This window comes from Pelophylax lessonae (genome assembly GCF_965119305.1).
Source record: "Pelophylax lessonae genome assembly, chromosome: 6".
NCBI lineage: Eukaryota > Metazoa > Chordata > Amphibia > Anura > Ranidae > Pelophylax > Pelophylax lessonae.
The window spans coordinates 46,540,649-46,568,024 of NC_138773.1; the positions used below are offsets into that span (position 1 = coordinate 46,540,649).

The 27,376-nt window shown below is 44.3% G+C and overlaps 1 protein-coding gene across 1 annotated transcript in view; it reads right to left on the bottom strand.

Moving 5' to 3' along the window:
* Positions 1–27,376, bottom strand: part of LOC309557878 (uncharacterized protein) — a 223,464-nt gene that overhangs the window by 26,328 nt on the left and 169,760 nt on the right. The window contains exon 3 of the mRNA XM_082260686.1: positions 5,268–5,474. Coding sequence (XP_082116812.1) covers positions 5,268–5,474 — 207 coding nt within the window. The remainder of the gene's footprint in view (positions 1–5,267; positions 5,475–27,376) is intronic.

The following is a 27,376-nucleotide window of genomic DNA, read 5'->3' on the forward strand; positions in this document are numbered from 1 at the left end:
TCCTTACTGCGCATGCGCGAAGTGCGCTGCGCATCCCTTTTGGCTCGGCAGCGGAGGAAGGAGGAGGGGGACAAACTTCTGAGGGACGGCGCCGCAGCGCCATATCCTGAAAGTGGGGAAGGGTACCTGTCAAAAAACAGGTACACGTTCCCCCCTCCCCCCTGAAAGATGCCAAATGTGGCACCAGAGGGGGGGGGGGAGGAAGCAAAAGAGCGGAAGTTCCACTTTTGGGTAGAACTCCGCTTTAAAGCAGAACTAAACCCTATAATTTAACAGTTTAAAAAAACAGTTACATTCTTGGCAAGTACTGGGAATGTACAGTAATGGTCACATTGGTTGTGTTCCCAACCAAACTGTGACTGACAGTTCATATATATGAGACGCGGGAACCGGGTGAATCCACAGCGGGTTCCCGCATCGCATTCAAATCGCACTGCCATATGCAAATCGCTGGGGGTGTCAATACAAAGTAACGACACCCTCAGATCAGTTTGCATATCGCAGTGCGAACTGTCAGTTCGGACATGAATCGGATCGCATAGGTGTGAACCACCATGCAATCCGATTATTTCTTGCGGACTCAAGGAAAGGTCCTGTGCGAGTTGTGTCCGAATGCGATATCGCATGTGATTTTCAGCAGTGTGCTCCGAATCACATCCAATGTCTGTTATAGCACTAATGTGATCTGGGACTCAAACCATCAAATGGCTGGTGTCATACCTGATCACATGTGCAGCATCATAGCAGTTGAAGATCAAACAAAGGCCAAGATGGCAGCTTCCTTGGCTGAAAACAAAAGGAGGGTTTAATTCCGCTTTAAGTTATTAAGGATGCAAGCTTTCAGGATAATTTAGAAATGTATAAACCCTGAAGAAGGGATCTACAGTATCTCACAAAAAGTAAGTACACACGCACATTTTTTGTAAATATTTTATTCTATCTTTTCATGTGACAACACCTGTCAGTGCTCAGACCGTACGCCGCACACTGCATCAAATGGGTCTGCATGGCTGTCGTCCCAGAAGGAAGCCTCTTCTAAAGATGATGCACAAGAAAGACCACAAACAGTTTGCTGAAGACAAGCAGACTAAGGACATGGATAACTGGAACCATGTCCTGTGGTCTGATGAGACCAAGATCCTATTTGGTTCAGATGGTGTCAAGTGTGTGTGGCAGCAACCAGGTGAGGAGTACAAAGACAAGTGTGTCTTACCTACAGTCAAGCATGGGGGTGGGAGTGTCATGGTCTGGGGCTGCATGAGTGCTGCCGGCACTGGGAAGCTACAGTTCATTGAGGGAATCATGAATGCCAACATGTACTGTGACATACTGAAGCAGAGCATGATCCCCTCCCTTCAGAGACTGGGCTGCAGGGCAGTATTCCAACATGATAACAACCCCAAACACACCTCCAAGATGACCACTGCCTTGCTAAAGAAGCTGAGGGTAAAGGTGATGGACTGGCCAAGCATGTCTCCAGACCTAAACCCTATTGAGTATCTGTGGGGCATCCTCAAACGGAAGGTGGAGGAGTGCAAGGTCTCCAACATCCACCAGCCCTGTGATGTCGTCATGGAGAAGTGGAAGAGGACTCCAGTGGCAACCTGTGAAGCTCTGGTGAACTCCATGCCCAAGAGGGTTAAGGCAGTGCTGGAAAATAATGGTGGCCACATTAAATATTGACACTTTGGGCCCAATTTGGACATTTCAACTTAGGGGTGTACTCACTTTTGTTGCCAGCGGTTTAGATATTAATGGCTGTGTGTTGAGTTATTTTGAGAGGACAGCACATTTACACTGTTATACAAGCTGTACACTCACTACTTACATTGTAGCAAAGTGTAATTTCTTCAGTGTTGTCACATGAAAAGATATAATAAAATATTTACAAAAATGTGAGGGGTGTACTAACTTTTGTGAGATACTGTATGTCATCCTGAAAGCTTACATCTTTATTAACTTAAAGCGCAGTTCCAGCCCCAATCTTTTTTTTTTTTATATTCCGCCATAATTGGGTTCACTTCAAATGCAATATTTAGCTAATTGATATTAATGCTGTCCTTTTAGTTAATGCTTATAAACCAACCTGATCTCGGAAGCAGACAGGGTCCATCTCTGCTGTGGGCATCTGAAGCCCTCTTGTATTTATTTCCGGAATTGGGTGTAGCTGGCTACCCAGCATGCACCTCCTGATCTCGCTTCTGTGCAGTAATGGCACTGCGTGTCTCTTTTTCATCCTGACATGTTGCTATAGCAATGGCAGCGTCATCGGAAGTCCCCCCCCCCCCATTGCTATAGCAACAGCAACCCCTGTCAATCAAAGAAAATCCCAGTCCAGAAATCATGCAAGATTTCAGTATTAGGCGATTCCCATGGACTCCTGGAATAGATGATGCCAATATCCCAGGAGTCCATGAGAATCGCCTAGTTACGTCATCACCTAGGCAGCCGGAGCCTAAAGCGCTCCATACTTTTAGGAAACAAAAAGAATAAAAAATAAATAAATAACATATTTGCTATTTTGAATATAGAAGAGGATGGGCATTGCATTGATCCCAAGTAAAAAAAAAAAAATGTGTGGAACTCCGCTTTAGGCTAGCCAATAAAGCATAGCATTTTAATTTCAAACGTTCTGCACAAATCGATGGCTGACACAGTACAGTACTCTGCTGATTAACTGACAGTTTTATCCTCCTTCAGCTGCCTGGACAGAATATCAGTTATCAGAGCTAAACAAGAGACAAGGGCTGGGTCAACCTCTATAGGGCTTTGCAGCCCGAGTCGCTATGTTTGCTCTGACAGGGAGAGAATACAACTAGATAACAGCACACATAGCTATTGCTGAAAGGTAAGGCTGCAACATCTTGCAGTCTCAAATTTTACCTGTAGAGGGTGCTACAGATAAAACCTGGGCTTCAAATGAACCATGCACAGAAACTCAATAGGATCACTTAGGACCTGTTTCACATTGGCTTCAACTTATATAATAGCAGTATGAGCAGCAAGCTATGGCAAAGCAATTGCAGGGCTTTCAGCAAGTTGTGTTTAAGCTTTTATTTATTTATTTTTTTCACAGGTAAGCTTTACCAGTCAGCTCCAGTTCATAAATGCTGAACACAGATCCTAATGTTAGTGCTGATTGCCACTTTAAACAAGCTGCTAACAGGCTTCAGCACTTTTTGAAGCTTGTTAAAAGCATGCTAGTAGCATCAAGGTTTGAAACCTTTCCAAACTAAATGGAGCTATTGGGACTCCATTCTCAAACTATCAGAATTATAACACTTATGTCTCTTACTGGTTCTAGAGTCACTGGATTACTGGGTCTATAACAAAAAATGGTGCAGTCGTTTTTGTTGGTTTACTCTTAATTATTATTTGTGTGCTGTTACACATGTTGTGAGAATTTATTTCGTTAATTTTCAAAAGCCATTGTTATTTGACTTCTATATAATTGGTTATTATACTGCCATCTTGTGGTTGTTTCGGTTGTTGCACTTGCTTTCTGTCTATCCTTTCTGTCTTCCCTCCCACCTGTGATGTACTTCCTCTTCCTGCTTCTTTATGCTTGTGGGAATAGAGATGGCCACATCTGTCTAGGCCTTGATACAATCTGCTCACATCCGGGAACACAGTACTATGTTTTGACCTGCAGATACCATCTTCAATCATCTACCACATTTTGTTGTCTGCTATAACTACTGCTTGCAATAAAACCTACGTGGATGGAAAGAAAAGGTCTGGTGAGTTCAGCTATCTGATAACGATTGTCCGCAGTGATTGTTTCTGCTTATACAGTACAGGAATAGGTCTCAGCAAGGGATAAGTCACTAATACAACAATTGGAGTCAGAATAATTTGTTTCTTTTAGTTTATACTTTCACCTCCAAACCTATATATATATATATATATATATATATGGAATTTGCCACTAACCGACACTGTACACTTGATAATTCCATAATGTAAGTTAGGATAGAGATGTTTCCTGTCCATCAATAGGTGGATAGGGCATAGTAAATATGCAACTTCTGTAAAGTTCATGTATGCCTTCTCTTTTTTTTTTCCTTTTATGTCTCCGATTTAGAGGTCCGCCCCTGACAACATCCCCTACGAAACGTGTAGGGAGGAACCAATGACGCACGGCGAACTTGCAGTCCGGGACACCGCGGCCATCTTGATGGTTTGATAGTATTACACTACACTGGGAGTAGGACGCTGTTCATTCTACGCCTACTTGTAAATGCTTTTATTTATAAATAAAGTTGATTTATCTGGTTACACTATGAGGATTCTCTCATTTATCCCCATATGATGCTATCTATTGGGAATATTGAGGAGACACAGATTCCGAAGATGTTTGGACTAGATACCACAGACACTAAGGCTGGCCATACACTATACAATTTTCTTATTCAATTTCCTTTAGATTTACCTTAAACTATGTAGTACAAGGGCCTGCCTGATTGCATACAAATTGAAAGTTTGTAGGCTTGACCCTATATTACATGGTTTTGGTAAATCTAAAGGAAAGTTGAACAAGAAAATTGTATAGTGTATGGCCAGCCTTATTGAATCAGCTGTTCATCTGCCTGCATAGACCTTTGTAATGGGGGTCTGTGCTATCTGGTAAGAGGCTGCCATATCGGGTGTTGGTGGTGGTTCTCTTAAATACACTTCTTGAGGAGCTTCTCCTTTTGGATGAGGAGTTTTGAGAGACTTTTCAGCGCTTCGCTGTCACTTTACTTATTCTGAATTACAGGTTCCTGCATGTTCCTCTTATGGATATGATGACCGACATTGTGTATCTGCAATTTGTTTAAACTTTAATAAAAACGAACTGAAAGAAAGCCTGATAGCAGCTTGTTTAAAGTGGCAATCAGCACTTCCAGTAGGATCTGTGTTCAGCATTTACAAACTGGAGCTGAATGGTACTTTAAAAACTTCAACAATCTTGCTAAAGGCTCCACAAATGCTTTGTCAAAGCTTGCTGTTCACACTGCTCTTATACAGGCTGAGACCCATGGGACACAGGCCTCAGGGCCCAGGTATACTAAAGCATCCCACTGTGGTGTATTAACGCATGTGCGTTAACATGGGTCATGGCATGCGTTAATGTGTTCTGTGTTAAGGCAACTCATTCATTATAAATAGGCTGTCAATACCCCACAATGGATAAAAAGTACGACTCATTTTTTCAAAACACAACAGATGGAATGTGGGGGGGATAACAAACATCGCTGCGGCCCATGCAGCTCATCGATACGCACCCACCACCATGATGTTGAACTCGAATCCATGTTTCATGGCCTTGCGCTTCATCTGGTCCAGCACTGAGTCGATCCCCACATAGCCGAAGGGCTCCCGACCCAGCTCATCACATATCTTGGCTTCCATGCTGTCTTCTACTGCCGGGGCCAGGATCACCTCTTCCATCGGGCTGCCGATGCTCTCCGGCCGGGGGCTGTGATCAAAATCTGCAGGAAAGAGGAAGACCGTTGTCACTGGAGAAGCACTGAGACTTATCAGCAATAAAAAAGGAGAAATGTGAAAAAAAAAAAAAAAATAACAGCTGAGGAAGTGTTAACCCTTTGTTCCTGGCACTGCTGAACTGCTCTTTAATACATGAAGCCAAGCTGTAGACCAAATCCCAAAGAAGGTTTTGATTGTCTGTTCAGCCAATGCAATCTGATTTCCAAACATTAACTTAGCCACCAATTAAATTTCTAATTTAATTTTCCAAGATCTGATTCCAAGGAATACCTCTCATTAAAGACATTTTGGAACCACCACTAGAGGTCCATCCTTTATCTCGGCATGAATGAATACTTAGAATTGGGCGACACAGTGGTTTCATGGTTAGCACTATTGGGGGGATTCTAAACCCCTGAAATGCAATGGCTGTTACAAAATTAAAATCTTTTAAGGGTCCTTTCACACGGGCTTTCCGCCGGTGGACTTTGTTTCTGGGCAGGCAGATGACAGCTCCGTCTCCACTTACTTTGCAGAGACGGAGCTGTCAGATCCCCGCTCTCCTCTATGGGAGATCGGATGAAAACAGACCGCCTGTCCGTTTTCATCCGATCCGATCCTCTAGACGGATGGAAAATAGGGTTTCACGGACCACATCGGATAAGAGAGCAGCGGGTGTCAGCGGACATGTCATCGCTGACATCTGCTGCTCCATAAAGGTACATGGAGCATCCTGATCAGGTCTACGTGAAAAACTGACAGTCAGACCTGATCAGAAAGCCCGTGTGAAAGGGGCCTTAAAGGTCTCTACGTACAAACTGGTGTGGCGCTCCCATCCTTTCAAAACTTCAATAAACTACTCTGGGGGTCCAGTGAGACCCCACAGTTGCAGGTGAGCAGCCTCTAGGCCCATAAACCACTCACTGTGTTATACCACATCTCCATAAGATCCACATCTCAATAAGGTTCAGCGCTTCTACATCACAAAGATTGAACCTTGGGCAGGACACTGTTTGCCTGGAGTTGGCATGTTCACGCTGGGCTTGTGTGGCCTTCCTCAGTGTTTTTGGTTTCCTGCAAAGACATACTGGTAATTGACTCACATTCTGCATACCAGGCCCAGGCCCCTGCAAATGAGGAGGGTTGAGGAAAGACCCGGTGACCTTCCAAAAATCTGGAAAGAGAATTTATGGTAAAGGCTTTCATGCGTATCATGCATGGTGCCCAGCTCTGGCGTGTTTAGATCCTTGGCCAGTCATAAATGGCAGAGGCAATGCCCACCCCTTGTATACAGTACATGTGGCTGTGGGGTGGGGAACGCCTCAGCTGCCTATGGTATGCCCAGTATAGAGGTCAGCTACTGGCAGGATTGCTCAGGCAGGTTTGCACTAGGATCTGAATACTTCTAAGCTCATCCCTAGCGCCCAATCCACAGAACTGCCAAGAGTCAGATACGACTGACTGGATACCACCCACACATACTCTTGAGTGCTACTACAAACAGTTCCTGGCAAGTGGTAGGAGCATAGGAGCGTGCCGCCTATTGCATTAGGGTGTGCACCCTAAAAGCTCAAACACACGTGTGTGTGTGTGTGTGTGTGTGTGTGTGTGTGTGTGTGTGTGTGTGTGCGTGTCTACATACACTATATTGCCATAAGTATTGGGACGCCTGCCTTTACACACACATGAACTTTAATGGCATCCCAGACTTACTCAGTAGGGTTCAATATTGAGTTGGCCCACCCTTTGCAGCTATAACAGCTTCAACTCTTCTGGGAAGGATGTCCACAATGTTTAGGAGTGTGTCTATGGGAATGTTTGACCATTCTTCCAGAAGCGCATTTGTGAGATCAGGGATTGATGTTGGATGAGAAGACCTGGCTCGCACTCTCCGCTCTAATTCATCCCAAAGGTGTTCTATTGGGTTGAGGTCAGGACTCTGTGACGACCAGTCAAGTTCCTCCCACCCCAAACTCGCTTATCAATATCTTTATGGACCTTGCTTTGTGCACTGGTCGAAATCATTTGGTGGAGGGGGGATTATGGTGTGGAGTTGTTTTTCAGGGTTTGGTTTGGCCCCTTAGTTCCAGTGAAGGGAACTCTTAAGGCGTCAGCATACCAAGACATTTTGGACAATTTCATGCCCCCAACTTGGTGGAAACAGTCCCCTTCCTGTTCCAACATGATTGCGCACCAGTGCACAAAGCAAGGTCCATAAAGACATGGATGAATGAGTTTGGGTTGGAGGAAATTGACTGGCCTGCACAGAGTCCTGACCTCAACCCGATAGAATTTGGGATGAGTTAGAGCAGAAACTGCCAGCCAGGCTTTTTCGTCCAACATCAGTGCCCGACCTCACAAATGCCCTTCTGGAAGAATGGTCAAACATTCCCATAGACACACTCCTAAACCTTGTGGACATCCTTATTAGAAGAGTTGAAGCTGTTATAGCTGCAAAGGGTGGGCCAACTCAATATGGACTAAGACTGGGATGCCATTAAAGTTCATGTGCGTGCAAAGGAAGGTGTCCCAATACTTTTGACAATATAGTGTATATTGCCCTGGCACATTTATCTCCTGCTGCCACACAGAGTGATAATGCTAATGGGTACTAGATGATTATGGTGTGCCCAGGCACACTCTGTGCTCACGCCCATGGGTCGGAGTCTGTGTAGTGCATTGGAATCTACTTTGAGTTATCTCTCCTTCTCTGCCTTTGCCTAGATCAATGATGGAAACCTTGGCACCCCAGATGTTTTGGAACTACATTTCCCATGATGCTCAGGCACTCTGCAGTGTAGTTGAGCATCATGGGAAATGTAGTTCCAAAACATCTGGGGTGCCAAGGTTTGCCATCACTGGCCTAGACCGATGAGAAAATATTGAGGGAAACAGAGATTTGCTTGGTTTGCTACCTTGACTGACAATCTCTGCACTGACCATCCCCTTAGACCAATAAAGCATAATTCCTACTGGGAATAGGAATGTTCAAAAAACATTTAATGAGAATAAAATCCCAGAACCAACTGGGGCTCGTCATACAGGTGACTGGGCTCCCTCGTCTCCTGTAGGGCACTGTTCCATATTACACGCAGAGAGCGCCGTGCTATATATAAACTGACTATGACATAAAGATCCGCACATTTGATGGGTAACATTACAGGACAAATGTCATGGCTTCTGACTATGTAAAACCAATCTTATAGAGCTTCAAAGCCCTCATAGAGCTCCACCACCAGGTATGAGGTGAGTACTTCTAGTGACCCCAATGGATGGCCCATGAAGGACTGGCAATAATGGGTAGTCAATGGCAGACCAAAAATGCCTTTCCAAAGTTTATGACAAGCACAGGCTTTCACCAATCATTCTCTGTTGGAGAATAAGTCCCTGTCATTTAAACACATGCACCCATAAATATCTCTACCAGTGAATGTTTGGTGAAAGTCACATTCACTGCTTTATTAGTAAAGGTTGTATAAAGTCACATAAAGTCTTGACCTTATGTGGCATCATGAGGTCTAGTTAAAAACAAAATTGCTGTGTGAATTTACACAGCCACCACAAATACCCCGTTAAAATGTTATATATACTGTGTATATATAGAGTATATATATATATATATATATATATATATATATATATACACACACAGCATCTCACAAAAGTGAGTACACCCCTCACATTTTTGTAAATATTTTATTCTATCTTTTCATGTGACAACACTGAAGAAATGACACTTTGCTACAATGTAAAGTAGTGAGAGTACAGATTGTATAACAGTGTAAATTTGCTGTCCTCTCAAAATAACTCAACACACAGCCATTAATGTCTAAACCCCTGGCAACAAAAGTGAGTACACCCCTAAGTAAAAATGTCCAAATTGGGCTCAATTAGTCATTTTTCCTCCCCGGTGTCATGTGACTCGTTAGTGTTACAAGATCTCAGGTGTGAATGGGGAGCAGGTGTGTTACATTTGGTGTTATCGCTCTCACTCTCTCATACTGGTCACTGGGAGTTCAACATGGAACCTCATGGCAAAGAACTCTCAGAGGATCTGAAAAAAAATAATTTTTGCTCTACATAAAGATGGCCTAGGGTATGAGAAGATTGCCAAGACCCTGAAACTGAGCTGCAGCACGGTGGCCAAGACCATACAGCGGTTTACCAGGACAGGTTCCACTTAGAAGAGGCCTCGCCGTGGTTGACCAAAGAAGTTGAGTGCACGTGCTCAGCGTCATATCCAGGTGTTGTCTTTGGGAAATAGATGTATGAGTGCTGCCAGCATTGCTGCAGAGGTTAAAGGGGTGGGGGGGTCAGCCTGTCAGTGCTCAGACCATACGCCGCACACTGCATCAAATTGGTCTGCATGGCTGTCATCCCAGAAGGAAGCCTCTTCTAAAGATGACGCACAAGAAATACCGCAAACAGTTTTCTGAAGACAAGCAGACTAAGGACATGGATTACTAGAACCATGTCCTGTGGTCTGATGAGACCAAGATAAACATATTTGGTTCAGATGGTGTCAAGCGTGTGTGGTGGCAACCAGGTGAGGAGTACAAAGACAAGTGTGTCTTGCCTACAGTCAAGCATGGTGGTGGGAGTGTCATGGTCTGGGGCTGAATGAGTGCTGCCGGCACTGGGGAGCTACAGTTCATTGGGGGAACCATGAATGCCAACATGTACTGTGACATACTGAAGCAGAGCATGATCCCCTCCCTTCAGAGACGGGGCCACAGGGCAGTATTCCAACATGATAACGACCCCAAACACACCTCTAAGACGACCACTGCCTTACTAAAGAAGGTGAGGGTAAAGGTGATGGACTGGCCAAGCATGTCTCCAGACCTAAACTCTACTGAGCCTTTGTGGGGCATCCTCAAATGGAAGATGGAGGAGCGCAAGGTCTCTAACATCCACCAGCTCTGTGATGTCATCATGGAGGAGTGGAAGAGGACTCCAGTGGCAACCTGTGAAGCTCTGGTGAACTCCATGCCCAAGAGGGTTAAGGCAGTGCTGGAAAATAATGGTGGCCACATTGACACTTTGGGCCCAATTTGGACTTTCTCACTTTTGTTGCCAGCAGTTTAGACATTAATGTGTGTGTTGAGTTATTTTGAGGGGACAGTAAATTTACACTGTTATACAAGCTGTACACTCACTACTTTACATTGTAGCAAAGTGTCATTTCTTCAGGGTTTTCACATGGGATATAATAAAATATTTACCAAAATGTGAGATACTGTATATATTAGAATAATAATAATATAACGCATTCAATAATATAATATATTCTTAGGATCGTGAGCCCCATCTAGTGGCCATAATGCAATATTTTCCAGAAATACCACGATATGGCCACTAGATGGAGCCTATGATCATAGGAAATAAACATATTATGCAAAATATGGGGACCTTTCTACGACACTGTGGGGATACTTGAGATATTTGCACAGCAAAGTTTTTTTTTAATCTGTTTGTAATAAATTCCTTCTTGGGGGATAGAAGAGGAAGATAAAAGAGATAATAAAATGCAGATCAAAGATGATGTGCACAGTAACCCTTAGGACACGTTTTGAGTCTCCTGCTAAACTGGCCGAGATTCGATGGCCAGGCTGAATGTACCAAGTTGATCGATCGATCAACTTGGGTACAACCAGCCTGCCAGATTCGCTTGTGATTATTGCTAGCGGCTCCTATAGCCACTAGTGATAATCACGGTCTTCTCGCTTCCCCCCACTGGGAGAAGACAATTGCTCAGCAGGAGGGTTTCCCCTGTCAGCACTGTCTGTGTTGATGGGGGAATTGAGCAAATTCAATTCACTCAGTGTATGGCCGGCCCTACCAACCATAGATTTATGGGTCTATTTACGAAACATTAGTTGCACAATGTCAGAAGCGTTCGTGCAAGTCTGGTCATTTTCCTGAGATGAATGACTGATTGTCAGCTCCATCTAATGGCCAAAATGCAGTAAATATATATATATATATATTTTTTTTTTTTTTAATACATCAGTGGCAAGGCTATACTGCATTTTGGCCTCTAGATGGAGCTGACATTACAGACCTTAATCTCTTAGAGAAAACACAGAACATTTCATTCAACTTGCATGAATGCTTCTGACATTCGTGCAACAAATGTCTTATAAATTGATCCCTATGCGTTAGCTAGCTCCAGCTCCAATTAGCTCAATTCTGATTGGCAACTATGGATAGCTGCCCTCTGTTTATCATTGTCACTATTTGTGTGGTTGGGAGATTAAAGAGCAACTCAAAATTTAGTATCTAAACCCAAGAATAAAAATGTAAAATCTTGCCAGGGTGACAACGCAGTTTGTTCTGCATTCAAATCACACGGTGGTGTTGTCACCCTATGGGCAGGGTAATCTTACCCCTGCCAGGCAGTTAGCATGTATTGCATCTATGGAAGTTAAGGGATACCTGGCAACTACTTCCGGTGTTCTTAAAGTAGATGTAAACCCAATCACTAAATCTCCAAAAATATTTAATATTGTTTAACGTCATTTCAAAAGTTGTTTTCCACCTATACCCTTACACCCAACACAGGGACACCTGATGATTCTGCTATGAAGGTCCTGATTCAGGCACTTCCTGTTACAGGGTGACAACTGTCTCCCAATTGTGATCCAGCATTGTCACCCAGTCATATTCGCCCCTGATGAAGCCGACAGGCATTGCCAAGGCATGATCCACCGTTGTCACCATCAGGAAGCCAGTCCTGAGGAACTGATGGGCAGTGGACACTGGATTGAGTGAAGGTAGACAGGAAGTGGTTGAAAAAGGCACCAAGATGCAACAAAGGATGAAAAAATAAAACCATATAAAAATGATACACAGGAGTCTATTTATAAGTGTTTTCACACATTTTTCGAATGGAATCCATTTATAAAATGTGTGAATCTGGTGTAAAAGGTGCGTGGAAATTTATAAACAGATTCCAGAGTGTTTTAGCAAACTAGAACTCGTCATGTGTAGCAGCCCATTAATTGCTTTTCAGAGGTGGTGGGGGGGGGGGGGGGGTTGACTGAGAGGTGATATGTCGCCTCCTCGCCACCTTTTTTAACCCTAAAAAGGCCAAACCCTGGCCTGTACCTGGTTGCAGGGTGGTTGCGGCATGGAATCATTATCTTTCACCCTTTTGCCACCAATGTTGTATGCACTCCATTAGCTTCATAGGAGGGCAGCTGAGACATCAGGGGTTTAAAAGACCCCTGATGTCTCATTAAAGAGAACCTGTTACCAAAAAAATCACATAATTTGATGAGAAATAAAGTTGAAATGTAAAAGTATAAAAAATGAAAATACACCCAAGCACTCAACCCCCCCCCCCCCAAAAAAAAAAAATTGTTGAGCCCCCCCACCCCCACGTATGAATGTAAATACACATGTCGGGGGCACCTATGCAGGACAATATTGATTGACATACATGTTATGTATTGCCATGCACACCAGAGTGAGATCAATAATTCTAGGCGCATTATTCATGGTTAACTCCAAACTGATGACCTGGAGGGGCATTTAAAGCGTTGCCTATAAAAAATATCGGGTACCAAAGTTGGTCACCGCTTCATGGGCACATTAAGCCTTACAGTGTTGGGTATCTATTTACTGAGTGCCACCTCAGCTTTTATATTCCACAAAACAATTCGGTGCGTTTGCGTGTCCTAAAAAATAACTTTAGTGTATTTTTTACCAAAATGTTACATGTTACGCGCTATTATCGTGCAATATAAAAAAATCAAAGCCACCACCATTTTTGTTTGCTTTCAGAAAATATGTTTGGGGGTTTTACATATTTTTCAGGCCTACAACAAATTTTTTAACCATGAGTGCCATAAAACCCCCCGCAAAGATGGCTCTGGCAGCGACAAGGTTCACGTGTTACATTCGGTGCCAGTAATGCCCACTGAATGTAACAGGGGATTTATTTTTGCCGCGGGTGGGATATTGCGCACATTTGTACAGCCCTGAGTGGCTGCATGTCTTTGGATGGTAAAACCACGGCTTAACCGCCTGCTTTTCCTGACAACATATCTGTATGAGCCCTAAGCAGTGGCGTAGCGTGGGGGGTGCTGGGGGGGCCACTGGCACCGGGCGCAACATTTAGGGGGGCGCATCCCACACCCACCATCCGCGGGATCATAGTGTCCAGCGGCCCGCCCGCCCGCCCACACTCCCGCACGCCTCCTCTTGGCTCTGTGACTGACTTTGTGCAGAACGAGCGGGGGACCGCTGAAGGGGTCACGTGCGGCCAGGGGCGGGGCTGATCGAGGGTGAAGATGCTATGTGGCTCGGTAGTGGTCAGGTAGGTCAGTGTAGGTGTCAGTATAGAAATTAGGGTAGGTCTGTGTAGTGATCAGGTAGGTCTGTGTAGGTGTCAGTATAGTAAACAGGTAGGTCAGTGTAGGAATAAGGTAGGTCTCTGTAGTGGTCAGGTAGGTCAGTGTAGGAATAAGGTAGGTCAGAGTAGGTGTCAGTGTAGTGGTCAGGTAGGTCAGTGTAGGTGTCAGTATAGTAATCAGGTAGGTCTGTGTAGTGGTCAGTTAGGTCTGTGTAGGTGTCAGTATAGTAATCAGGTAGGTCAGTGTAGGAATAAGGTAGGTCTCTGTAGTGGTCAGGTAGGTCAGTGTAGGAATAAGGTAGGTCAGAGTAGGTGTCAGTGTAGTGGTCAGGTAGGTCAGTGTAGGTGTCAGTATAGTAATCAGGTAGGTCTGTGTAGTGGTCAGTTAGGTCTGTGTAGGTGTCAGTATAGTAATCAGGTAGGTCAGTGTAGGAATAAGGTAGGTCTCTGTAGTGGTCAGGTAGGTCAGTGTAGGAATATGGTAGGTCAGAGTAGGTGTCAGTGTAGTGGTCAGGTAGGTCTGTGTGGGTGTCAGTATAGTAAACAGGTAGGTCAGTGTAGGAATAAGGTAGGTCTCTGTAGTGGTCAGCTAGGTCAGTGTAGGTGTCAGTGTAGTGGTCTATGTAATGGTCTAGTAGGTTTGTGTAGGGGGCGCAAATTACTTATCTTGCCCTGGGCGCTGACAACCCACGCTACGCCACTGGCCCTAAGTGTCATCTAGGTAGGGTTTACAGCCATGTTAATGCCCAGTACCGCGCGCTGCATCCCTGGAGATTATGCCAAAAAGCCAACAAGTATGTGTTGTGGCATATCCTGACCGACTGGTGCCGATTGCCCGGTATGACCCTCCAATACAACTTTCTACCTGCTGCAAATAGACCCATGTTGGTGACCCAAAGCACAAAGGCAACCACAAAAGTCTTAAAAGGATCAGTCCACTCCTTGGTGGACTCCAGATCTTCAGATGGTGGATGGCTGGCCCACCAATTTCTCCGGTACTCCAATATGGCAATTTCCGTGTTCTCAGGTCCATCACAGGACCAATTTGGCCATCAGCCTCTAAAGACTTTTGAGGACCCTATAAGTGGTCCTCAACAGGAACATCTACCAGTAAATATCAGCCTTGAGTGGAGCGACCCTTCAGAATATTCTCGGTTACTCCAAGATGTCGTTTGTACCCTGGTAAATTGAAAACGTCCTACGTCCCCTCAGCGGGGTGGTAAAAAACGCGATTCATCTTTATCTCAGGCGTCCATGCCAACGTGCTTCCCTCACTCCCCGCGTACGTACCTGCTAATCACACCGAGAGATGGGGGGGGGAACGGCCGTCCTCCTCAACAACGGCATCCAGCCCCCCTGGACCCCCGCGTTTCCGGCGTGCCAGCTCCAGAAAAATCAGACGATTCCCAAGCAAGGCAGAGGGGTGCGTGCACCTTGTGGCATTCAAAGTGGTCTCTCTCTCTCTCTCTCTCTCTCATCCCCGCTCTATTGAAGCCCCCCCACCGGGAGGAGACAACAAAGACAGTCCCTACGTTATAGGCACACGTGACTTGAATTGGAAATAATAACCCTTTAGGAACCAATGGGGATTCTAGGAGACAGAAGAAAAGGGTCCTCCCCCCTCCGAAAAAAACAACTTTCCAATGAACTCGCCAAGAAAATGCTTGGTAATTATATTAATTACAATAATAGATAATGGGATGGGCGGCCAGGTGGTGGCGAGGAGTCTAAGAGGATGCCGAGGGCCCTCCGTTCAATCCCTGATTGGTATGGAAGGACTTCCTTTAGGTGGAAGATATTTGATCGGAAGTGATTAAATTAAAATAACCCAAAAATTTTTAATGGAACTGAACGTGCAAACCGCAAAATTTTACCTAAAGTTTGACTTAAAGTGGAAGTTTACAAACTTTACAACATAAAGCAATGGTGTATTTTTTTTAAAAAGGGCACTGATGAGGAGGTACTAATATGCCACACTGATGGGCACTGATAGGTGGCACTGATAGGCGGCACTGACGAGCACTGTTAGGCGGCACTGATGAGCAGTGATAGGCGGCACTGATGGGCACTGAAAGGCAGTACTAATGGGCACTGAGAGGTGGCACTGATGGGCACTGATAGGCGCACTGATGGTCGACACTGATGGGCACTGACAGGCGGCACTGATGGGTAGCACTGATGGGCACTGACGGGCAGCACAGATGAGCAGGCACTGATGGGCACTCACTGACAGCACTATGGACACTGATTGTGGGCACTGATGGGCACTGTTTTTTTACTTTACTGTAATGATCAGTGCCCTGATTACCTGTCCTAGACTCCCCTTTGAGGAGGAGCCGCTGATAGGCTCTCCTCGCCATATACTCTGACAGTGTGAGGCAAGGAGAGCCGGTAAACGGTGATTGGACACAGACGATCACATGGGTAAAGAGCCGAGCGCGCGAGAGCGGCCGTTCTGGGGTGCCATCATATGAAGTCATCCCAGAACGGGAGCCGCACCGCTCCGTCCTCATTTGACGGTGGGTGGGTGGGTGGGCGTCAAGTGGTTTAAAAACTCCAGTCTGGTGACTTTGCCTAGGCTGAGATTATGCCATCAGTCTGCTGCAGGCAGAAGGAAGCATTTCCTCAGTCTCCTCTCTCGCAGTGATCAGCCTACAACATTGTAACTTTGTAGCAAGTCACCAGGTGCGAGGCTGCAGCAGGGGCTGATCTGTGTCGGATAGGATTTATATGATTGAGTCAAAATTGTATTATTTTATCTGTACTATATGCAGACGTCCCTTTGGCCTCATTGACCAGAAATGTAAACCCCAGCAATGAATGTTCACTATTTGTTCCAATAAAGTGTTGTATTATTTCTGTTTAATAAGTGCAAAAAACTAAAAATGATAAAAACTGTTGATCCTGCCAGAAATACAATGAGCTGATATGTTCCTGTGCTCTCTGCCGGTGTCGACTGCTATCAGTTACATTGTTCTCAGCTATCCCTGTGGACTACAGAACTCCTCCTCTAAAGGATATGAAGATGATCAGAGGTGGAGGTGTTCAGTACTCCAAAAACACTTCCTGTCCTAGGGTGACAACTCTGCTTCTCCCCAAAACATGGTACAGTGAGTGTTGTCACCCTAGGACAGGAAGTGTGGTATTGGTGGGCTACCCTCTAACAAGCAGTTGAATCAGCAAAAAAAAAAAAAAAAAAGGTGACAATTCTGCTCCTCCCTAAACATGGTACAGTGAGTGTTGTCACCCTAGGACAGGAAGTGTGGTATTGGTGGGCCACCCTCTAACAGGAAGTTGGCCGTCCAGCTGTTGATGAACTGCAGGTCCCAGGGAGATGATATTGCAAGACTCTGAAAGACACGGGCATGACCCTCAGAGGCAGAGGGATGATGGGACTTGTAGTTCCTCTACAGCTGGAAAGTCATTGTTGGGAGAGGCCTGCAAGAAGTAAAAAAAAAAAAAAAGGAATTTATAGATTTGAAACAATGAAAGCGACTTTTCTAAATTAAGAATACAAACTGGAATATATATTTTTTTTAAACCAGAGTTTATTGTCACTTTTAGTACTACAGAAGATCAAAATTTGTCCAGATCCAAAGATGATTAGAGGTGGAGGTGTTCTGTAGTCCTAAAACACTTCCTGTCCTGGGGTAACAGTATTCACTGAACCCTGTTTAAGGGGGAGCAGTGTTGTCACCCTAGGACAGGAAGTGTTTTAGGACTACAGAGCACCTCCAGTTATCATCATTCTTACAACCTAGAGGGTAGATGTAATATAGTCCTTAAAGCGACACTAAAATTATCAAAGGTGGAGGTGTTCTGCAGTTCCAAAACACTTCCTCTTCTGGGGTGACCACTCTGCTCTTCCATGAACATGATACAATGAACGTTGTCATCCCAGAAAAGGAAGTGTTTTAGGACTACAGAACACCTCCAGCTATCATCATCTTTACAACCTAGAGTGTAGATGTTCTGTAATCCTTAAAATGACCCTAAAGATGATCAAAGGGGGAGGTGTTTTGCAGTCCTAAAACACTTCCTCTGCTGGGGTGACAACGCTGCTCCCTCATAAACATGTACAATAAACGTTGTCATCCCAGGTCAGTAAGTGTTTTAGGACTACAGAACACCTCCACCTCTAATCCTCTTTATTACCTAGAGTGTAGATGTTCGGTAGTTTTTAAAGTGACACTAAAGATGATCAGAGGTGGAGGTGTTTTGTAGTCCTAAAAAACTTCCTGTCCTGGGGTGACAACATTCACTGTGCTATGCTTATGGAGGAACAGAGTTGTCACCCCAGCACCCCAGGAAAGGAAGTGTTTTAGAATTACAGAACATCTGCCCTTTAGGTTATAAGAATGATCAGAGGTGCAGGTGTTCTTTAAGCCTAAAACACTTCCTGTCCTAGGGTGACAACTCTGCTCCTCCATAAACATGGCACAGCGAACGTTGTCACCCCAGAACAGGAAGTGTTCTAGGACTGCAGAACTGCTACACTTTAGGTTATGAGGATGATGAGAGGTGGAGGTGCTCTGTAGTCCTAAAACACTTCCTGTCCTGGGGTGACAACATTCACTGTGCTATGCTTATGGAGGAGCAGAGTTGTCACCCCAGGACAGGAAGTGTTTTAGAATTACAGAACATCTTCCCTTTAGGTTATAGGAATAATCAGAGGTGCAGGTGTTCTTTAAGCCTAAAACACTTCCTGTCCTAGGGTGACAACTCTGCTCCTCCATAAACATGTCCCAGCGAAGGTTGTCACCCCAGAACAGGAAGTGTTCTAGGACTGCTGAACTGCTACACTTTAGGTTATGAGGATGATGAGAGGTGGAGGTGCTCTGTAGTCCTAAAACACTTCCTGTCCTAGGGTGACAACTCTGCTCCTCCCAAAACATGGCACAGTGAGCGTTGTCACCCCAGCACAGGAAGTGTTTTAGAACAACAGAATAGCTACACTTTAGGTTATGAAGATGATGAGAGGTGGAGGTGCTCTGTACACCTAAAAGCCTTCTTGTCCTAGGGTGACAACACTGCTTGTCCATAAATATGTAAAATAAAATGGGGGACACCCTCTTTTAACCACAATCCAATTTTAATCAACAGAGGGGTTTTTAGAACTACAGAACATCTACCCTTTAAGTTATAAGGATGATCAGAGGTGGAGGTGTTCTATAGCCCTAAGACACTTCCTGTCCTAGGGTGACAACTCTGCTCCTCCATAACCATGGCACTGTGAGCGTTGTCACTCCAGGACAGGACAGGAGGTGTTTTAGGACTACAGAACATCTACCCTTTAGGTGATAAGGATGATCAGAGGTGGAGGTGTTCTATAGCCCTAAAACACTTCCTGTCCTAGGGTGACAACTCTGCTCCTCCATGAATGTGGCACTGTGAGCGTTGTCACCCCCAGACAGGAAGTGTTTGAGAATTACAGAACATCTACACCAGGGGTTTGGCAAACTACAGCTCTCGGGCGGTACCTGGCCCGCCGCCACTAAATGTCCGGCCCATCAGTTCACGTGATTAATTCACGTGCACCCAGCCCGCGGAAATTTTAAAGTGGTAGTTAAGCCACTTTGTTATATATACACAAAGGTCCCTGTTTACTAATGACAAGTGTCCCAGTGCCTGTGCTTTATTAATAAAATGGCGCTATATACCTGATTTCTGAGCGCAGCTTGGCGCTCCCGTGACTAGCCGCCTCTCCTCTCTCCCAATCTGACAGCTAGAGCAGGAGGGGCTGAGAGTCCCCCGCTGACGTCAGCAGGGAGGGGAGGAGTAGAGAGTCGGCCGGTCACTTGAGCGCCAAGCCGCGCTCGGAAATCAGGTATATAGCGCCATTTTATTATTAAATCATGAGCACTGGGTCACTTGACATTAGGAAACAGGGACCTTTGTGTAAACATAACAAAGTGGCTTAAGTAGTAGCTTAAGTAGCTGCGGGGGGGGGGGGGCTGTGTAATATGCGGGGGGTATGTGTAGGGGGGCTGTGTAATATGCAAGGGGGCTGTGTAATATGCAGGGGGGCTGTGTGATGTGCAGGGGGGCTGTGTAATATGCAGGGGGGCTGTGTGATGTGCAGGGAGGCTGTGTAATATGCAGGGGGGCTGTGTGATGTGCAGGGGGGCTGTGTAATATGCAAGGGGGGCTGTGTGATGTGCAGGGGGGCTGTGTAATATGCAAGGGGGCTGTGTAATATGCAGGGGGGGGGGCTGTGTGATGTGCAGGGGGGCTGTGTAATATGCGGGGGGGGGGGGGGGTTGGTGTAATGTACAGGTGTCCAGGGGACTGTGTAATGTAAAGGTATCCAGAGGTGCACGGGGCTGTGTAATGTAAAGTGGGCCAGAGGTGATGGGGCTGTGTAATGTGCAGGGGTCCAGAGATGCGGGGCTGTGTAATGTGAAGGGGTCCAGAGGTGCAGGGGGCTGGTAATGTAAAGGGGTTCAGAGGTGCGGGGGCTGTGTAATGTAAAGGGGTCAAGAGGTGCGGGAAAAAGGGGAAAAAGTTTGCTGACCCTTGATCTACCCTTTAGGTTATAAGGATGATCAGAGGTGGAGGTGTTCTAAAGCCCTAAATCACTTCCTATTCCTAGGGTGACAACTCTGCTCCTCCCTAAACATGGCACAGTGAGCGTTGTCACCCCACAACAGGAAGTGTTTTAGGACTACAGAACTGCTACACTTAAGGTTATGAAGATGATCAGAGGAGGAGGTGTTCTGAAGTCCTAAAACAGTTCCTGCCCTAGCCTGACAACTCTGCTCCTCCATAACTATGGCACAGTGAGTGTTGTCACTCCAGGACAGGAGGTGTTTTAGGACTACATAACATCTACCCTTTAGGTTATAAGGATGATCAGGGGTGGAGGTGTTCTATAACCCTAAAGTACTTCCTATCCTAGGGTGACAACTCTGCTCCTCCCTAAACATGGCACAGTGAGCGTTGTCACCCCCCAGGACAGGAAGCATTTTAGGCCTACCGAACAGCTACACTTTAGGTTATAAGGATGATCAGGTGTGGAGGTGCTCTGTAATCCTGAAACACTTCCTATCCTAGGGTGACAACTCTGCTTCTTCATAACTATGGCACAGTGAGTGTTGTCACTCCAGGAAAGGAGCTGTTTTAGGACTACATAACATCTACCCTTTAGGTTATAAGGATGATCAGAGGTGGAGGTGTTCTATAACCCTAAAGTACTTCCTATCCTAGGGTGACAACTCTGCTCTTCCGAAAACATGGCACAGTGAGCGTTGTCACCCCAGGACAGTGTTTTAGAACAACAGAACAGCTACACTTTAGGTTATGAATATAATTAGAGGTGGAGGTGCTCTGTAGACCTAAAAGCCTTCTTGTCCTAGTGTGACAACTCTGCTTCTCCATAAATATGTCAAATGAAATGGGGAACACCCTACTGACTACACCCACTTTTAACCACACCCCGATTTTAATCAATGTTTAAATAATATTAATACCTAACCCTGGCCTTATGGTTAAAAAGTCAAATCAGTGTGACCCTATGTGAGTGTAATTAGATTTCAGAAATAGATTGCTGCTTCCTCCCTCCTTCTCAGGCTTCCTGGGGTTGTCTCCTTGGGACACAATCGGGGACACTTTGTATGCTGGGACAGCCTCCTAAAAGTGGGGTCTGTCTCTGGAAACTGGGGACATCTGGTCAGTGGTGTATTTTGGTTTTGTGCTGCCGTAGGCAAGACTAAAATTGGGTGCCCCCTCCCCCATGTAAATTTGCTGCACTCCTTTTTTAACGGATGTGACTCCCTCCAAAATTGAAGGACTACAAGTCGCAGCATGAACCCCTAAGATCTCATGAGAGGGGCGGGGGGGGGTGAGAGGGGGTGGTAGAGAGAGAGAGGGGGTGGGAGGGGGGTGGGTGAGGGAGAGAGAGAGAGGGGGGTGGGTGAGGTAGGGAGGGGGGGTGAGAGAGAGAGGGGATGGGTGAAGGAGAGAGAGGTGGGGGATAAAAGAGGGGGTTGAGAGAGAGAGGGGGTTGAGAGAAAGAGAGAGAGGGGGGATGAGAGAGTGAGAGGATGAGAGAGAGGGGGGATGAGAGAGTGAGAGGATGAGAGAGAGGGGGGATGAGAGAGTGAGAGGATGAGAGAGAGAGGGGATGAGAGAGAGAGCGAGAGAGGGGGAAAAAAAAAAAAAGAGAGGGGGGTGAGAGAGAGAGATGGGGGGTGAGAGAGAGAGGGAAGGGTGATAGAGAGAGGGGGGATGAGAGAGAGCGAGAGAGGGGGGTGAGAGAGAGAGAGAGAGGGGATGAGAGAGAGAGAGGGGGGTGAGAGTGAGAGAGGTGGGGGGTGAAAGAGGGGGGTGAGAGAGAGAGGGGGGTGAGAGAAAGAGAGAGAGGGGGGATGAGAGAGAGAGGGGGGATGATAGAGAGAGCGAGAGAGGGGGTGAGAGAGAGATGGGAATGAGAGAGAGAGAGGGGGATGAGAGAGAGAGGGGGGATGAGAGAGAGAGAGAGGGGGTGAGAGAGAGAGAGGGGGGATGAGAGAGAGGGGGATGAGAGAGAAAGAGAGAGGGTGAGAGAGAGAGGGAGAGAGAGAGAGAAGGGGTGAGAGAGAGATGGGAATGAGAGAGAGAGAGGGGGATGAGAGAGAGAGGGGGGATGAGAGAGAGAGAGAGAGAGGGGGTGAGAGAGAGAGAGAGAGGGGGGGATGAGAGAGAGAGGGGGATGAGAGAGAGGGGGATGAGAGAGAAAGAGAGAGGGTGAGAGAGAGGGAGAGAGAGAGAGAGAGAGAAGGGGTGAGAGAGAGATGGGAATGAGAGAGAGAGAGGGGGGTGAGAGAGAGATGGGAATGAGAGAGAGAGAGGGGGATGAGAGAGAGAGGGGGGATGAGAGAGAGAGAGGGGGATGAGAGAGAGAGGGGGGGATGAGAGAGAGAGAGAGAGAGAGGGGGGATGAGAGAGAGAGGGGGGATGAGAGAGAGGGGGATGAGAGAGAAAGAGAGAGGGAGAGAGAGAGAGAAGGGGTGAGAGAGAGAGGAGGGGTGAGAGAGAGAGTAGGAGGCGAGAGAGAGGGGGGGGGGGTGAGAGAGGCGGCTCTAGCAACCAGTGGCCAATAGAGTCTCAGGTGGAGGGGGGGGCGGCTTTTTGCTTCCCCCCTGCAAAGTGCTGCCCTAGGCCTGGGCCTTGTTGGCCTAGCCAAAATACAGCACTACGATCTGGTCACCCTAATATAGTACAATGAGTGTCGTCACCCTAGCACAGGAAGTGTGTTACCAGGTGAAAAGAAAGAGAAAAAGAAAAGGAATGCAGCCACCACATCTAAGGACAGGTGAGCTGGAATATAGGACATTTCTCTTCTTGGGGTTAGATACACTCAGTTATGATTCCAATGTTTATATACAATCCTATTTGGATATGAATTTGGAGGATATCCGCCCAATAGCAATCCAGATGTGACGGCGGAGTCAGAAGACGCAGGTTTTATATTCAATTTATTTATAAATGAGGTCACCGCCTATGAGAAATGTCACACAGAAACACTGACCCGCACAGCTCACACTCTTCTTGCTAAGAACGCACACGTCGGCCAGTTTACGACTCCCTGCAACTCCGTCCAATAATGACTCACAAAGTCCAGGATTCCTCCATTACAATCGGAGTTTGGTCCCGGGAAAGAGACTTTCCACATGCAGCAGTTCAATCATGGTGCCTCCCGTCTGTCACATTGATGGTGGATGAAGCCATGCCAAAGAATTATGTGCAACATCCAAGACGAAGAGCTGTGTGCAGCTCCTGACTCCATGCAGCTGTCTGCTACATCCCCAGAAATGAAATAAAAGGCAAATATGGCTGATTTTCCACTGCTGACTGCTCGGGAATGTAGAGATGAAAAGACACGTGGAAGTACAACACTGTGAGCTTGCTGCATACAGGACAGGAAGGATGAAGAGTTTGCAAGAAGACTATGGGGCCTATTTATAAATCTGGCATTCACAATACATGGGGAATTCTCCAGGTCCAGTGATTGGATTCTCCACCAGGGAATGCTTTGTGAAAGTCACATTCACTGCTTTATAAATAGGACCCTAAGTGTACTTATCTGCTAACCACCCACGGGGACACTTACCCACCAGTCCTTTGGCAGCAGACCATGCGTCACACCCCAGGAGCGTACAGTTTATGAACTTTGTGCTTTTTTTTTTTTTTTTTTCCTTACAGGTCACATGATGGTAATAATAAGCAATAAGACAGACAACTGTCACAGCTCTAGTTCAAGAATTATAAATATTTTATTTCATTATAAAAATATATAAATAATATGTATTTATTTATATATATTTATCGGATAATTTAATTAAATATATATTTTCTATATGTAAATATTTTATATACAGTATATATACAATGTATATATAGTTTTTTTTTACTATTTAGTTGTATATATATATATATATATATATACCCACACAAACACACATATATGTATATATTCTATATGTAAATACTTTATATATACACACACACACACTGTATATAAAATATTTACATATAGAATATATATATATTTAATTAAATTGTCTGATAAATATATATAAGGAAATAAATTGTATTTATTTAAATAAATATTATATATATATATATATATATATATATATATATATATATATATATATATATATATATATATATATATATATAATTGTTTTTAATATTTTATTAATTTAAATAACTATGTATTTCTTAATATATATTTATCAGATAATTTAATTAAATATATATTTTCTATATGTAAATATTTTATATACAGTATTCATACACTGTATATATATATATATATATATATATATATATATATATATATATATATATATATAGATAGATAGACAGATAGACATAGTATATTTTACTATTTAGTTGTATATATACACACATGCATAACTATATATATATATATATATATATATATATTCTGTATGTAAATACTTTATATACAGTGTGTATATATATATATATATATATATATATATATATATATATTCTATATGTAAATACTTTATATACAGTATATATATATATATATATATATATATATATATATATATATATATATATATATAATATTTATTTAAATAAATAAAATGTATTTCTTTATATATATTTATCAGACAATTTAATGAAATATATATTTTCTATATGTAAATATTTTATATACAGTATATATACTATTTTTACTATTTAGTTGTATATATACACTATATATAAAATGAAATATATTTTTTAGTGTAAATATTTTATATGCAGTATATATATATACACACAATTTTTTTCCCTCCCATTGGAGGAAAATTCTCCCCCATTTCCTGTCCTGGGGACACAAACAAAAAAGATAGGAAAAAAAAAAAGACCAATCTTCTCTTATGATGGCCATACACTAGTTAGAATTTAGTTACAATTTTTTTCATTTTAAAAATGATTGTTCTAGTTTATACCCATTAGTGGGGTCAAACTGACGTTCATTTTTTACTGCAGTGAGGAGAAACTTCAAAGGAGCAGAATGGACTTTTTTTTTTTTTTTTCTGTTCAGGAAAGTCCATTTGTTCCAAAAATGAATGATAAAAGCAAATGAAAATGTCCTGAGAATTTTGGTACAAACGTTTGTTGGAAAACCGGCTAGTGTGTGGCCAAGTTTAGATGGTTGTCACCAGGCGAGGTGTCCCCACTGGAGGACTCGCCATGATTTTCCTGTTCCATGACCATAGTCACCAGTACAGAGAAGCTGAAGATGGGACTGCAGGAAGTCTCAGCTCCTGAGCCTGGAATATATGGTGGTGTCTTGAATGACAGCTGCAGGCCACATGGAGCTCCTCCACACTCCTAATGAAGATTCAATTGCCAAAAACCAGCCTCACATTGATGCTGTCGGCGTTTTGGTAAAACTTTATTATTCCAAGCATGCACACAAGACACCCCCATTTAACAGAGAGGTCTATGACTAAGCCCTTTCCAGGTGAAACGCGTCGGTTGAGTAAATTAATAACGCATGTTAACGAACAAAGGAAACGCACATTGACGCGTGACAACCCACCTGTCTAATACAATGTTATTATCTGATCAATGTGTAATTCGATCAAAGCGATGGATTAGGAAACTGATCAGTAGCCAAAACCTCCCTTCCCACTGATTTATATCTAAATGGATCGGTCAGGGTGTGAAATTATTATTCGTTGTGCATCAGTTGGCATTGCTACACCATGATTGGCCACTGGAAACAGAGATACGATGGGCACCTTACGATTGTATCTTCAAATTACTGATTGACCTATCGAGAGTTATTGATCGGAAAATAAATCGATCTTTTATTGTGTGTATGGCCATAAGGTTACAAAACAAAAACGCACCTCTAGGCACATATATAGATCTGAATGGGCCCTATAACTATGTGAATGGGGCCCCTTGTGTGGCATCAGCTGGAGGTCAGCCAGTTGCCCAGTGTCAATCTTCAGGTGACCTTTCACCTCTGACCCCCCTCCCATGGGCGCCGGGGGGGGGGGGCAGCATTCCTACCAGCAATGTCCATTCAGCAGGTTCAGTGGCCTTTACAGATCCTGGAATCTCAATTCCTCTAATCTCCTGCATCCTCTTTGCAGCCACTTCCTGTCTACATACACTGCAGTGATGTCTGCATGGCATTTCCCAGGGCGGGCCTCCTGAGGGTGACAACAGTGGACCATGTCTGTATATTGTGTGTTGAAACAGCCACTTGGGAAATCCATGTGACAACGCAGAGCACAATTGACAGAGAGGGACAGAATGTTGTCACCCTATAACAGGAATCAGTCATGGCGGGTATTATTCTAATGAAATCTGCCGATTAAAAAAACGAAAGCAGGCTTTTTAAATGACATGAGGGATGGCTTGTGGTGAGGCGGCCATCACTGGGATGGGGGGAAGTTTGCCCGCCTGTGCCTGCGAGGTTTCCACCAGCTGTGATTAAAGACGCATTTAAATACACAGCCCCATCCTATCCCAGCAACCTGCCTGCATTCACTATCCGGCCTATTCACAGGATGGAGCGGCCTTCCCTGCACAGACAAAGGAGGGAGCCGGCTCTGGGGGCCAGGGGCCAGGCTTTGTATGAACTGCCAGGACAATGGTATGATCTGAGCGGGAGGGAGAGAGCAGAGGAAGGGGGACAAAGGACAGAGGAAGTGAAGAGAAAAGGGAACCAACCCAACAATCACTTCTTACTGTAAATGCAGACTTTTATATCATATATAGGGAGGGATACATTTATATTGTATATAGATATATATTTTATATAGTATATATACTGTAGACACTTTATATTATATGTATGTAAATAGATACTTTAATACAGTATATGCAGATACATTTATATTATATATATATATATATATATATATATATATACTTTATATAGTATAAATACTTTTAGAATATATATATATATATATATATATATATATATACACACACACATAAAATCTAAAAAGGGGTGTAAATATATATATATATATATATATATATATATATAAAATGTATATATATATATATATATATACT